At 37.2% G+C, this 16,112-nt stretch overlaps 1 protein-coding gene across 2 annotated transcripts; it reads left to right on the plus strand.

Moving 5' to 3' along the window:
- Positions 1 to 9,991: 9,991 nt before the first annotated feature.
- LOC108439379 (OX-2 membrane glycoprotein-like) lies at positions 9,992 to 14,236 on the plus strand. Of its 2 annotated transcripts, none has more exons than XM_017717757.1 (5): positions 9,992 to 10,067; positions 10,195 to 10,536; positions 11,471 to 11,755; positions 11,937 to 12,041; positions 13,187 to 14,236. In XM_017717757.1, exons 1-5 carry the CDS (start codon positions 10,025 to 10,027, stop codon positions 13,222 to 13,224), a joined length of 813 nt encoding a protein of 270 aa, XP_017573246.1. In that variant the 5' UTR covers positions 9,992 to 10,024; the 3' UTR covers positions 13,225 to 14,236. The 2 variants fall into 2 exon arrangements, with proteins under 2 accessions (XP_017573246.1, XP_017573247.1); XM_017717758.1 differs by having other exon boundaries at positions 13,190 to 14,236.
- The last annotated feature ends 1,876 nt before the right edge of the window (positions 14,237 to 16,112 follow it).

The following is a 16,112-nucleotide window of genomic DNA, read 5'->3' on the forward strand; positions in this document are numbered from 1 at the left end:
ATTTTCAGCTTTGAGTCAAGTGGGTTTGTGTTTAGACCGTATAAAGGTGTCTCAGGATTAATCCTCATTTGTCATATCAATATTTGTTATTCAGTAATAACTTGTACAGTTTAGATTGAAACATTTTAAAATGTGAGCTGGTTTATTTACAGTTCAAAGTATTTTGGGAACAACAAGAAGTCAAAATAGTAAATGCCAATAAAATCTTATTTTCTAGTTACAGGCATTTTTTTCGTGAAATAAGTTTGAATATCTACAGTGATTTTTTCCCCACCACATTATTGATATTAATGTTTGTTCTAAATGTTAAACAGCTTTCTCAGTTATTCTCAATTATCATTATTTCTTCATGTTTACAGTTTCCTACAAATTATATGAAACATACAGAATGTCACTATTATGTCATTCCTTATCATTTCTTATATGTATCTGCAACAAAACTGTTTTCACATTATTGAAAACAGTGATCACAAACTTTTCAATCCATGTGTATTTAGTGTATTTGTTGAAAATATCATTTAGTTAATAAAAACAATAAAGTAATCTAGGTATAACTCAACAATCATACAGTATGTGGACAATGGTAGTGATATAACCACTTAACAGACCTTAAATTTGATAATGTAATATTTCAGATAAATAATCAAGGACGTTTAGTAATGTTCTCTAACATTCCAGCAAAACACAAAAATAAGGGTTTATATGGAACACCTGTGGCTCTCTTTGTGTGAAATGAAGTAATCTAGCTATTCCCTTTTCTGTGTTTTTACAATAACAGTAACCACATGATTTCCTATGACCGCACTTCCTGTACAGTCAGTGGCGTAGAACCACCTTCTTCTCCTCCTGTTCCTGTCAGTAATTTGGTAGATTTCTCAGGGGGACATGGTTTTAGAGTTTAGAGGAACAATATTTGTGGTGTGCAATTTCCTGGCGCGTGAGTTAATGGATTGTGTCATAACAGAGAAATTAATTTCTGGTGGATTATTCAGAAAGGGCTTGGAAGATGGCAAGAGACAATATTTGGAAAGTCCTGAGTTAAAACTAAGCACTGAACAAGACAGAGTAAATTTCCTTTTAAAACCCCCTGAAACTGTTACACATGCACTTGTGACAGTAGCAGTGGGGAAGTCCAGAACGTCCAGGGATCCAGGAAGTCTGGTTTAGTTTCATTTTGGCTTCTTTGTAGTTCTCCTTCGTGCATGCACGCATGCGCTCACTTGCTCTTTCACTCTCACTCACTCCCTCCACTCTCCCCAATACGCCTGCTGATATCACTAATGCTGTGACGCATCACTTACAAGATTCATCATCATGGTTGAAATCTGCATATGAAACACCATTATTTCTTTGGAATTTTTATGTGTCTTGTGGTAACTGAAGTAATTGAAATCAGTGCACAGCAGCCATGCACTATAGAAGACATTACTTAAATAAAAATTCAAAAAAGTTGTGCCGCTGCACAAAATGTAAATAAAACCAGAATGCAATGATGTGCAAAATATTTAAACCCTATATATAATTGAAAATAGTACAATGACAACACATCTGATGTTAAAACTGCTAAGTTTTTTTTTTTTTTTTTTTAATATAAGGCTGTTTCGATTTCAAGGCCAGCAACATGTTTCAAAATATTTGGAACAGGGGCATACTTACCACTGTCATGCATCACCTCTTCTTTAAACAGCACATTTACAGCAGCTCGATTAAAACGATTAGAAATAATACACATGTAATAATAGAATTGTTTTATTTATGTAGAACTTTTCATGCTGGTGGCAGCTCAAAGTGCTTTACAGACAGGTGATAAAACATAGTTATACAAGAAATAATTTGCATTTATTTAGAATCAGAAGAAAATGAAAGATCAAATTAGAAGATAAATACCAAGAGACGTAGAGTTTTAGTTACGTTAAGTTCAAGAGATACGTTTTCATATGCTTCTTAAAAGTGAGCACTGAGCTCGACTGTCTAATAAAAGGTGGACATGAGTTCTACAGTTTAGAAGCATAATAACTGAAAGAGGCATTACAGTAGTCAAGTCTGCTTGTAACAAATGCCTGAACTCTTCTAGAAAGTAGGTCTATTTTGAAACAGAAGAGTGTGACTGAGAAACTTTGTAACTGCTAGTGGCAAAGAAAATTAGGAACTGCTTCAGTTACTTGAACACAAGTTCATGAATGGTGCGGCAGCTGACTATCTTAAGCAAGAAACTCTGCAGTTAGTGCTCATTTACAAGCTATATATTCCATCCATCCATCCATTTTCTAAGCTGCTTCTCCGTCAGGGTCGCGGGGGGGTGCTGGAGCCTATCCCAGCAGTCTTCGGGCGGAAGGCAGAATACACCCTGGACAGGTTGCCAGTCCATCGCAGGGCAGACAGACAGACAGACAGTCACTCCCACACTCGGGCAATTTAGCATGTCCAATTGGCCTGACTGCATGTCTTTGGACTGTGGGAGGAAACCGGAGAACCCGGAGGAAACCCACGCAGACACGGGGAGAACATGCAAACTCCACACAGAGAGGACCCTGATCACCCGGCCAGGGAATCGAACCCAGGCCCTCCTCGCTGTGAGGCGACAGCGCTACCCACCATGCCACCGTGTCGCCAAGCTATATATTGTGTCAAAGAATTCCTGTAAGATTTTATTCTCCTTTCCATACTGTTGTTACATTTAATGTAGAAAAATATTACATTGTACATATTTGTGCTCTTCTCATACATTGTATTTTATAATTACCATTTTGAATGGCATGTTTTAGACCCTATTCAATTCAATTAAAAATGCTGCCAATATGTAGCCCCAGTCTCCTTTCTTTCAAATGCTGGTTCTTTCAAAACTGTCTCTCTCACATTCACACACACACACACACACACACACACACACACATATATATATATATATATATATATATATATATATATATATATATATATATATAAAATATAATAATAAATAATATAATATAAATATAATACATACAATTTATTAGATTATTTTTAGTTTTTACTCTCAATCTTTGTAACCTATGTAGTAACCAAGGCACAAATATAACATTATTTGACAAGCCAATCAAGAACCTTTATTTGAATTGTCCCCTCTTTCTTTGTAATATAAAGACTTTGGAAGAAGCCAGGGAACCTACAGGTACAAAACACATACTGACACTGTTTATAAATAGGTTTATTGGGACTCATTACAACCATGACATGCTAGGGAGTCTAGGGAGTTTTTCCTTGCCACCATCGCCGCTAGCTTGATCATGGGGGCTTGGACCTGGATTTTCTTTTCTTTTCTTTTCTCTCTGTAATACTGATTGTCCTGTAAATCTGTTTTGTGACAACACCTGTTGAAAAAAGCGCTATATAAATACATTTTGCTTGCTTTTGCTATGTAGTGCCGAGTAAATTTTGTGTGTGTTTCGGAGCCACCCTTGCTTTAAACCAACGGAGGATGAGAATTTCTCAGACTTATCAGCAGGATATTAACATGGTGGTCAAAATGAAACTGTTTGCTGGCCCTATGCATTTTGCTGTATCTCATGCTGACCACAGGGTAGTTTCTACTCTTACAAGCAGCGTCTGCTGAGATAGCATAAGATTAAATTACAGTAAAGAGCATGTTCTCTTAACAGCAGGTTACAGAATGTACAGCTTACACTTTAAATTTCAGTTCTCTAAATAAGGCAGTGACATGCTGATTCATTCGCTTCCCCTCAGTAGTTGTTGCCTGAATCATCAGCTACCTCATTCTCATGTTATGCAGGGTCATAAAACTACATAAATGGGATGCTTAGTCATGGCTGCTTCTTGTTACTTGATATAAGCATTTTGGCATCCAGGCAGTCAAAACGAAACTACTTATCAGTTCAGTAAGTATGGGGACAATCTAATTTCATTTATTTATTTAATTCCTGTCTATGTACTGGAGAATCATGTGTGAACTGTATTCAGTGACACTAGATCTTATTTCTTGAGTTTGAGGTCAAATTGCCTATAATATTGCCACATTGTCCTTCAACATGGCATTTCACTCCAAACTATGAGAAGTGCTGACACACAGTACAGGTAGCCTAGACAGGAACAAAGAGTGATCAGTGAACTTCCGTGTACAAATGTTTAAAAATAGCTGTAGTATTATTGAGGTTTGACACCAACCAACTTTGTGGGAAAAGCTCTTATGCTGCACCATGCTGCCACTGTAAATGATAAGACTTTCAGCCTTTTAAAACAATTTCAGTATTAGCAGCACTATGCACTTTGTTTGCATAAATGTGAGTAATATAGGCAATACCCTTTGTAAACGTATGAAAGTCAAATATGCAGTAATATTAAAAGGTGACACCATGTAGCCATCAGAGGTTAAAATGCTTCACACATTAGTGTTCAAAAGTTTTATTGTATTTTCAATGTTAATGATAAAACGATCCTCTCCATGGATCACCACCTTATCGTGGTGGAGGGGTTTGTGTGCTTGAATGATCTTAGGAGCTATGTTCTGGAGCAAAAGCTCCTGGTAGGGTCTCCCATGGCAAACTGGTCCTAGGTGACAGGCCAGACAAAGTGTGATCCATAATAACCCCTATGAAAACAAGAAAGCAGGACTTGTGTACCCTGCCAGGATCAGGGTTACCCTGGAGCCAGACCTGGGGGAGGGGCTCGCCAGCGAGCGTTTGGTGGCCGGGCATTCACTCATGGTGCCTGGCCGGACCCAGTCTGAAGGAGCTACATGAGATCCCCCTCCCATCGACCCACCACCAATGGGAGGGGCAGTAGTAGGGGTTCGGTGCATTGTGGATCGGGCAGTGTCCGAAGGCGTGGGCCTTGGCGTTCTGATCCTCGGTTGCTGAAACTGGATTTTGGAACTTGGAATTTTACCTCACCGGCGGGGAAGGAGCCTGAGTTGGTGCTCGAGGTTGAGAGATACCGGCTAGATATAGTCGGGCTCACCTCAACACACAGCTTGGGCTCTGGGTCCAATCTCCTTGAGAGGGGCTGGACTTTATTCTTTTCTGGAGTTGCCCATGGTGAGAGGCGGCGGGCAGGTGTGGGCTTTCTCATAGCCCCTCGACTCGGTGCCTGTATGTTGGGGTTTTCTCCGGTGGACGAGAGGGTAGCTTCCCTACGCCTTCGGGTTGGGGAATGGGTCCTGACTATAGTATACAACAAGCTTTAGGAGCATTGATTCACAATCCTCAAAACTACAGCACTGTCAAAAAGTCATAAATATTAGCGCATTCCCAGGCAATGAAAGTGAAAGAAATAAGTGAGTTTATGTCAGTTACAACCCTGATTTGAATGAAAGTGAACTGAGGACGCTGTGAGGTATTGGAAAGTGTGAGAACGCTATCTTTACAGGCTAGCTGTTTTTAGCAGCAGGCTAACTTAAAGCAGTGCTCCATCACTCGCACAGCACGACGAATTGATGATATTATAGATCAAACACGACACAAAATCTGCACTTTTAGTTTAAACGTACCTGAAAGGAGGACTCTGTTTGACTGGTGTTACATATATTTTGGCTCAGAGCTCAAGCTACTATAGAAAATCCAGATGTCTGCTAGCTGGAGTTTGAATACTATTATATGCTCTGACATGGACGTGGTCCATTCATCACCAGACAGCTAAAAATGTTTTCTTTCATTAATTATGACCATTACAAAATATTGCCATATCACCCAGCTCTAGTATAGACTCAGTTTAATATTACTGCTTCCCCCTGAGAGCTGGACTTAAGCTATCAAGATATCCTAATTACTCTTTATAGCTGGTAACATTTCCTGATAAGAACATTTAGACTATCAAACTATTCTACCTGCAGTTTTAATACAAAGCTGATGTCAGCTTCTAATTCGCTTTTTCCTGTTCCACCTTAAATGGTGCACCACTTAAAGTGGAACAGGAAAATGCAAACAAGAAGCTGGCGAGCTGACTTCAGTCTCGCTGTTTTAATGCTAGTAGGCTTTTTTGATTAGGGTGATTTAAGTTATCAAACTATCCTACCTGGAGTTTTATGTATGGAGTTACCGATAAATGTGCACTATGGTAGGACATTTTGAAAAGGTAGCACAATTCATCCGAACATATTTGCTTAATAAGTTAATGTAGTCACAAAGTCACAAAGATGAGCCATAAGTTTCTTTCTAACACTCTTTCACAAACCAAAATGCTTAGTCCTCTTGGAAGGCGGTGATAATATGAGGTTTTAGGCTTATATGAGGCAGTTTAGGTTTGTGTATTGTTTACAGCTTAGTTGTACTGTTTTACAAGAGGACTGTTTTGCACAAGAATATAGAACTTATGTAGATAGTACAGTCTTTCTTTTTGAAAATAAAATTTGTTTCTCAGCTGAACAAGCATGTGTGTTGTGTAATCAGATCTGTGCAAGCTTAAACCATTTTTTACCACTTAATTTACCACTTAAACAAATGGAAAATTGCAGTAGACTACGAGCATATTTAGAAGAGTGTTCAGACTGTTCAAAATTCAGCATGCTGTCATGTGCTTATCTAAGACGTATTAATGTAGGACATTAATTCCTTTTTTAAGGAAAGGTGACAAACAAAATCAAATAGTAGAATGAAACTGCCCAAAGTTATGGAACGTTTTATATTTCATTTTTCCATTATGTTAATGTCAGCAAAAATATAAATAGTGCCTTAAAATCTGCAGAGAAATGCTATATTTAAGTTGTAAGTTATAAAAAATAGAGTAGGATTTAGATAATCAACAGAACAGTTAGACTGGGGATGTTGAAACTTTTGCATACAACTGTATTAATGTATAATTCTAAGATAGAGTTACACTTGTTTAGGCATCACTTCATACATACTGTCTTGGTCCTTTAAAATAACAAGAAAATGTTTATATTGCAAGGGTAAACTCTACAGATCAGAACTTGTCACATTTTAATTCATCACTAACTCTGTAGCCATAAGAGGCCATACAAGCTGAGACAAGCTAAAGATATCTTCTTTTGCACTGGAGCTATGTTGCTAATGTAGATAATATCTAATGTAGATATAGCATGGTGCTGGCACTGTGTGATGTACCATTATCCAAAAATATTATGTTTATAAGAAATAAATAACATCGCAGTAGTAGCATTCTTCACAATAGTGTGTAATAATGTAATCCTACAGTTGATCCAATGTTATTATCTTCCATTACGTGCCAAATTTACCTTGCAGCTCCAGCGCAAAACTGAAGAAGCAAACTTCAGACATAAAATGTATTGACAAATGTGGCAAAACAAAAACAACAAAACAGTTACTCTTAGAGCCTGTTTACACCTTTCGTTAACATGTCCGAGTTGTATCTGGATGAACCAGATTGCATTTACACTTTTCACTAAAAATGCATTTCCAGTGTGACCAGATGAGATCTGATTTTAGGTTTCCTTTTATTTTGTTTTATTTTTGCGCTTAGCAGATGCATTTCCGCTCAAATGATTGTATACAGATAACAAAAATGCATTTGGTTTACACTTGTGTTAAATGATCAAGATCCATCTCTGACCACCTCCAAATGTTGGTTTAAGTCAGTATTTCTGAACCTTGGTCCTGGAAGCCCACTTCTCTTCACATTTCAGATATTTTCCTCCTCCCTACATGCCTGATTGAAATAATCATCTCATTAACTTGTCCTTACTGAGTTCTAGTGGGTGTACTGAAGCAAAGAAAACACTAAAACATGCAGGACCAGGGTTCAGAACACTAGTTTAAGTGATCCGATCGTGATCTGATCACAATGTGTCCAGGAAGATTTTACACCTGGCTTTTCATACAGTACATGAATTTGAACATGATCCAGACACCAAAAATGCATGCTCATATAAGGTGTAAACAGATCCTTAGACTCAATATGGATGTGTTTTGTCAAATCTGTTCAAAAATTCAAAAGTCCATAATGTCTGATTTTAGTTTAAAAACACATTTTATTGCCTTTTACATGCTATTAAAAGTGAAATAATTAGACTACCAGTAAATATTTAATTTATTTATGAAATATGGAAAAGATTTAGACTTATTATATAAAAGTAAAGATAGGCAGATGAGGAAATGCAGACTAGGTTTTTTCCCAACACAAGCCAAGCAATCACATGACATTCAGTGAAACATTTATATAGTGAGTAAGGAGATACTGTAAATTACTGGTGGGTAAAGTTCGGATGTAGAGGCCAACATTAATACATAAATGCCAAAACTTAGATTTTTCCTTGGTTTCACCCTCCCAGTACTAGTTTACTCATTGTTTCTGATTCCAAAAAATTAGATACTGTGGATTAGCTTTGGCCACTAGACCAGCTTGGTCACCTGATCTGCCATGATAATGCCAGGGCTTTTCCCAACTGTACCTGTACAGTTTACACTTTGTGTTTTCAATAACAGCTTTTCTGTGTTATATCAAAACAAAACATAAATGTAGCTTCAAAAGATCTCATGCCTGTTCGTACAGACTGGCCTAATCAAGTTCTGTTTCTGTTGTCAAGCAATAGAATTGTTAGGGGATCTCCAGCTCCAGCTCTAGATGTAAACAAGATAGGCTTGCAAAAGTTTGTAAAATTACTTTCTTTCAGTTATAGTGTTAGCAAAACAACTCAGTTCTCTTATTTCAAAGCTAGCAAAGGGGATTGAGACTGCCAAAAAGATATTTGTAGCACCCATTAATTTGCTTTCTTTTAAATGCATGTTTACACTGGAATGTAATATATCAAATAAAAACATAAGTGGTTAGATTTAAGAAACACAAAGGGTAAAAAAGTATTACTTTGTTACATCTTGCATTAAATACCTGCCTATTTCTGTGTACTGCACTCATCTTGCATACTGCCCTTTTAAAATCCAAGTATGTACATAGGTGCACTTTGTAGTTATACAATTTTTTTTCTCTGCATAATCTGTTAGCTCATTTTACTCTAACTTACTCTCCTGGTCAGGACCACCAGGCAGCAGATAATGTTTGGGTGGTAGATCATTCTTCAACAGTAACAGTAATCAACAGTAACACTGACCGATAGATGGTGTGTGTTGCACTGCTATGAGAGGATCAGACACAGCAGTGCTGCTGGAGTTTTTAAATGCTGTCTCCACTCACTGTCCACTCCATTAGACACACCTATCTTGTTGGTCCACTAAAGTCAGAGACAAAAGCTCAAAGCTCTGTGTTGCTGCTAAATTTGTTATTCAGTCATTCCTTGGTCCTTAATCAGTGGTCACACTGAACATTTTTGTTTTGTGGACTATTCTCTGGTCCAGCTGAGACACTGAGGTGTTTAAAACTCCAGGAGCACTGCTGTGTCTGATCCACTCGAACCGGTGCAACATACACTAAGACATTACCGCCATGTCAGTGGCCCAGTAGTGCTGAGAATGATTAAAAACGCAAATAATACCTGCTCTGTGGAGGTCCAAGGAGGTCCTGACCACTGAAGAACAGGGTGAAAGTGGCCTAAAAAAGTATGCAGAGAAACAGATGGACTCCACTTACTATATATACGTGCACTACAAAGTGCACCTATATAGTAAGTGGTGCTGATGAAACGGACAATAAGTGCACAAACAAGGAGGTGGTTTCAATGTTATGGCTCATCTGTGTTTTTTTTTTCCAGTGCAATTTTTTTTACAAAAAATAGAGATTGCTGTTATTCAATGACCGGAACAAGGGAATATCCCAGGAATGAGCATGGACGTGGGTACATCTTGCCCTATATTGGCTTCTTCTTACAATGTATTGTATATCTGTGGGTCTGTGGGTGTGTATGTGTTTAATATAAACATTTCATAGAAAGCTGGGCTTCGTCACGTAGATAAAGCTGACCATATATATTGGTTTCAGTGTTTACTGCTGATTGACTGACATGTGAACTGATTACGGGGTTTCCAATAGCGTCCTATCTCGGAAACAGTACCATGAAATTACATTGAGTCACAGCCCTGTTTCACTTTTACTTCGGGACTATAAAGACTACGCAGCGCAGGCTTCCCTTTCACTTTAGAGGGAACGTGTTTGAGGAACGAACATGATGCTGGATTATACAGTTTTCTTAAGCCTGCTAACACTGGGTATGTAGGCTGTATGAGTGGCTCTAAATCGCTGTGGAACGGATATACAGAGAAATGGTACTTGAAGTAAGTTTGTTAAAGAGTTCTACGGTGTTAACCGGCGCTCTATTGGTTCTGTGTTTCACAGCTGGCTGTGCAGCTTTGGTGACTGAAGAAAAGGTAATAAGAGATTTTGGTGAGTCTGCGTCTTTCTCCTGCTCCCTGCCCAACGCTGCTGGAGTAAAGCAGGTCACCTGGCAGCGGCTCGGACACGACGACTCCGTCCACACAATGGTCACCTTCAGCGAGAACTTCAAACAACAAGTGGCCGATGCGTACCTGGACAAAGTGGAGGTCACGGAGGCGACGCTAAGCTCCTCAACTATCGTGATGAAGAACATAACGTTCGCGGACGAAGGCTGCTACATATGTACTTTCAACGTGTATCCCTCTGGAACCGAGCGGAGAAAGACGTGCCTCACTGTTCAAGGTAAGGCTGGTCGGGATGTTTTTCCGCTATGTGTGAAAAGACACTCGAAAATGCTGAGCCTAAAACGGATTTGCTAAAGTTAAAGTCTGACTTTCTCGCCTAGAATCTACGTAGAAATTATGTCTGAAGAGATATTCCAACGTATTTTATACTGTACCTATTGGATAAGGATCATCGACGAGCCCGGCAGGCTGTTGAGGACATCAGACTGTTGCAATAAATCATTTCTGTTCAGTTCGATGGTGTTTATGATGCTTGTGCACTTTATTGCATATAATAATAATAATAATAATGATAATGATAATAATAATAATAATAATAATAATAATAATTTGACGGTATCATTATCGCCATACATTAAATCACGTTATGTTACAATATGGTCTTCTGAGCATATTGTGCAGATGATGAGTACTTAACACTGAACAAATGCATGATTCACTAAAAAAGGAGCGTAATGCATCCCTTTTAACTTGATTGAGAGAATGGGTAACAGTGAATATTAATAGCTTTGACTGTTTTTACAGTCAGCATGTTGGTTTTCTTTTTCAGCTGATCAGTTGTCAGAAAATATAAATATTGTGACGTATTGTGTACTGTGAACATTTCTGAAATACCATGATGTTATATTTTTGCCATATCGCCCACCACCTGTTGGAATGTCTTAGGATAGAAAAGAGTTTAGGTCAAGACATATATTACTGTTCAGGTCCAGATGACTAATTACAGAAATCTGGGGAGAAACACCAGCAGTCATGCGCTTGTCACTAATTAACTCATAGTTTCAGTCCTAAAGAGGAACAAGGGATATTTGTTAGAATTTTCCTTTATGGTAACTAAAAGGAACTCATCTCTGTTAGCAGACACATATGCAGAAGACAAAAATAAATGTGTGCAGTATGTGTTAATGAATACTGTTATTGTCTTTTTACAGGTCTCTCAGATATCACAACAACGTTTTTAGATAAGACTGAAAACAAAGTTGTTGTCTCATGCTCAGCCACGGGTAAACCTGCTCCAGAGGTCAGGTATATAGACAAGGAGATAGAGTCGGGAGAAAGAGTCACCGTAATCAATGTGGATGGAACGATCACAAGTACAAAAAACCTCACACTGCTACGGTCACCAGCACAATATGTGGAATGTGTTGCTGAAAGTGGGAATATGTTAATACGTAAACGTATCAATCTGACTGATGACCAGCAACAGGATCCTGGAGGTACAAGCCCCTATCACTCATCAAAATGCTCCCTTATATACATATATTTTTGGCAACAAATTTGCAAAAACACACACCTACATTTTTACTGTGGAAAACTATTTAATATAATCTCAACACTTGAAAACTTTCTTATTTAAATTATAAACACTTAAGTGTAACTTTTTAATATATTTTCCAGAGAAGAATGAAGCACCCAGACATTATCCAGCCTTTTTTGTTGTGGTTATCGCTATAATTGGTGCCATTTCGACAGGTATTGTTTTACACAGAAGGAAAGTAAAAGGTAAGTAGTAGGACTTTACTCATTTGTTACAATTATGGAAGCTTTCTTGTTGTTTTTGATTAATTATCTTTTTAGCTAGTCTTATAAAAGATACGTCACATTCTGAAAAAAGAGCAGAGCTCTTTAGGTGCAGTGAAATCTTAATTTCTTCCTGATTCGTAAAGTTACTTTTCAGTAAAGGTGTCTGGCTTTAAAAACAACCTAGAATGAAAAAGCAAAAACCTTGTCTAACTGAATATATCTTTTAAAACTTTTTTGCGAAAAGTAGCAAGTACAAATTGTAATGAGAACAGTGGGCTTCTTCAGGAAATGATGAGCATATTTGAATAGCAAAGGAAAATATTAAGCCTAATTTTGTCTGAGAGAAACTTTTAATTTGAAAAGAAAAAAAGAAGTCTGATCTACAAACTTTTGTAAAACTTCATATCAAATGGAAAAAAACCTGCCAAAATATATACAAAATATGCAAACAATGTCTAAAAGGCAATGCAAATATTTGGTGCATCACCTTTCAATTAGTATATCTGCCATATTGAGCACACTATTCTCTTTGCAAAGTGTGTGCAAAGTGGTTCTTCCAGGGTTTTCTAAGGCAATGTGTTGTAAAGGACATTTTTGTTATATTTAGCATTGGAGGCCAATCTCCCAAGGATATCCAGTATCTAATTATCATCTATAATATGCTTCCAGATTGGACATGGTAAGGCAGCAAAATGACAAATTTCCCTTGTAGGATCCATAAAGTACATAACAATGTAACATAACCATGGTTAATTAATGCCAGAACAACATAACCACCATTGGTATTCCAGGGCGATTCAGGATATCCTTAGGACGCTGGCCTTAAGAGTAAAAAAAAAAGTGTTAAATCTAACAAAAATGTCCTTTTAAACAGCATCTGTGCTAGTATCTGATGCATCTTAGCAATAATTTATTCCTCCATTTGGGTAAATGCTGAATAAATATTTCTATATTTGGTATGTATATCTATGCAAGAAGGTGTTAACATGTTTTACAAATCAGGATGAAATTAAGATCCTACACAATATGTATTTCTAATTGTTATCAGATGACTTGTGTGAGACAAAATGGTGATACAAAAAAAAAACCCCAAAGCATTCTAAAGGACATTTACTTTATTTCAGCAGAATGTGGAAAAGAGAGGATTGAAGAAACGGTCTAACACCATTGGAAGATCTGCATCCTGCATTCACTCTGCACTTTAACATCTTAGGAATTTTCAAATACAGTTTTCATAAGCTACTAACAATGCATTTAAAAACATTCTGAATCTTAATGTGGTTTTAATATACAGAAAGTGTTTATTTATTTATTGTCCTTTGATTTTTTTTTCTTCAGTATTTATAAACTTGAGTTTTTGCTGTCACTCATACTCATGACAAATGATCATTCTGGAATTATACTGTATATTCAGGATTTCTACGTCCATAGTACTGAATGTTTTGCACACATGTAAATGTTTTTACATGAATCCACTATGTTCCACATGCACATGCCACTGAATGTGAATGTTTTCAGTTGTTATGTTTGTGCACTGATTTGTCTATTGATTGTGTGCTGATTATTGATTATGACTCTTATTCTTCTGGGCACTGTAGCACTGGATATCCCCATAGGAACCTATAAAGAGCATGTATCTGTCTATTTATTTATTTTTTTCTTAAATATATTATTAAATATCCTCACGGTGAAGTATGGGGCTGGATCTGGATTTTGTAAATGTGGCTGTAACGGTCCATTTTAGTCAAGGTTTAAACTTAGTCTGTGAAAGTGACTATGTACTCTAGTTACTCTGGTTTATTTCACCTGTAATTTCAGTTAATACATTAATTTGTGTCAAATTGACACAAGTTGCAACTGTTGCCTAGTGTAGAGATATAGGATTATAATTTTAGGATTCTAAGTTTAAAATAGTCTAGGCCGAGCTGCCACTCTTCCCTCAGCCACCTGTAGAGCGCGCCTACCTCTTATTATGGAAAGCACGAATAAAGTGGAGGAGCAGCACAGATGTTCTATGGAAGCCCTCCAAACTGAGAGAGTTATAAAGACTTGAGAACTGAGAAAATGTGAGACACTGTTTAAAGTGTATTGAGTAAGCCTGGACAGGCTTTATTTCAGCGTATATTGTTTTGGTTTTGTTTCAACCTGTGTGTTATTAAAGCATGGTCTGGTTATGCTTGTGTGTGTATGATTTGTTGTGTTCACATTTGCTTTCCTGGCCAGTGTGACTGTACCCCTTTCTGGAGAAGTACAGTTTACTATATACTGTGCAAAATTATTAGGCAGCCAAAAAAACTTGGCAGTAAGTGTGCATATGCTAGCAAAAGCACTATACAACATTAGAATATAAATAAATATAAATACAGCAAAAAGTAAAAAGAAAAAAAATGATTAACAAAACTAGGTACTGGATGTATATAGTCATATTAGAAAGTTTGGGCACACCAGGTCATACAGTACATATCCTCACATCTGCATATTTTGATGCACAATTACTGTTTATTTGCTCATTTTAACATATGGGGGGGGGGGGGTTACGATTTCCACCTTAAAGCCAAGTTATTGTTGAACATCTTGTGACTTGTGAATTCAGCAAAATTTTTAGCTGTCTTGCTAGACTTCGAATGTGAGTTTATATCCACACAATTATCATTTGCAGTAATCATTTGCAGTTACCAAATAGTGTTTCTCTATTAAATATCTCAATTAAAAAATATATGCTATTGCTCCTAGACATTGTCATTCTGTAAATGCTTAACTCATCCAAATGTTGTTCAATTTTACAGTAAAAACACTGTTTTGTAAAGGAACTTATTCCCACATTGCTGTTGCAAAGGTATATGGCTTTTAGTCTCAGTGGATGTGAATGTAGTCTCACTATTGCAAACAATTTGTTGGCAGGTTTTTGCCTGGCTTAAACTCTGGGTGTAAGTTTCTCTAGATCATTTCCCCTGCGTAATCCGACAGGTATCTGTGAAGCCCCTTAAAATATAATGTTTACAGAAAGGGACAGATGGACCAAGAAAAACGAATACAACATTGAGCTTTATTTATTTATTTTTTTTGAAATATCATTTCATATTGAAGGAAAAGACTGGTCCTGTTAAAAGTACTAAGAACTAACTGCTTCCTTAGTTACAGAATTAACAACATTGACTTGATAATAAAGATCAATTAAACTAGACACCCAAGCTTCATTACTGCCATCCCTACTGAGTGTAAACATCACTTTGATAGAACCATTCCAGTAATGTGAAGTGGACTTAAGATCTTAATAAGCATCACACAAGCTGCGATCAAAATAAAGCAAAAAGAGATAAAATTTTTGAAATCTCTCATTCTGAAAAGAGTTACAACACCATTTCGACTGATTCCAGCAAACTACAGTAATTCAAAATTCAGTAAGTCATTAGCAACAAATGAAAAAAAACTTTAAACAGTAGTGACTCTTGTTACATGTGGCTGACCTACCAAACGTCCTCTAAAAGCACTGGATTACTCATCCAGGAAGTCACAACCAGAGAACATCTAAACAGCCATAGGTCTTGCTTGCCAGCTTTCATGATTCCATCTTTAAAAAGAAACTGGGCAAAAACGGAATCTACATGAGTGCTGCAAGGCAAAAACCACTGCTAACCAAGAGAAATGCAACCCCAATTCCAATGAAGTTGGGACATAGTGTAAAACATAAATAAAAACAGAATCCGATGATTTGCAAGTCCTTTTCAACCTATATTCAATTGAATACACTACAAAGACAAAATATTTAATGTTCAAACGGATAAACTTTATGTTTTTTTGCAAATATTCACTCATTTTGAATTTGATGCCTGCAACACGTTCCAAAGAATTTGGGACAGGGGCAACAAAAGACTGGGAAAGTTGAGGAATGCTCAAAAAACACCTGTTTGGAACATTCCACAGGTGAAGAGGTTAATTGGAAACAGGTGAGTGTCATGATTGGGTATAAAGGGAGCATCCCTGAAAGGCTCAGTCGTTCACAAGCAAGGACGGGGTGAGGTTCACCACTTTGTGAACAACTGCGTAAGC

The sequence above is a fragment of the Pygocentrus nattereri genome, chromosome 12, assembly GCF_015220715.1.
Source record: "Pygocentrus nattereri isolate fPygNat1 chromosome 12, fPygNat1.pri, whole genome shotgun sequence".
Lineage (NCBI taxonomy): Eukaryota > Metazoa > Chordata > Actinopteri > Characiformes > Serrasalmidae > Pygocentrus > Pygocentrus nattereri.

What these genes read in the sequence shown, in the direction of transcription:
- LOC108439379 (XM_017717757.1), top strand. Translation starts at nt 10,025, where the DNA reads ATGATGCTGGATTATACAGTTTTCTTAAGCCTGCTAACACTGG. An exon ending in CTTAAGCCTGCTAACACTGG is followed by an intron (nt 10,068 to 10,194) that starts GTATGTAGGCTG and finishes TGTGTTTCACAG; the next exon opens with CTGGCTGTGCAGCTTTGGTG. An exon ending in CCAGCAACAGGATCCTGGAG is followed by an intron (nt 11,756 to 11,936) that starts GTACAAGCCCCT and finishes TATATTTTCCAG; the next exon opens with AGAAGAATGAAGCACCCAGA.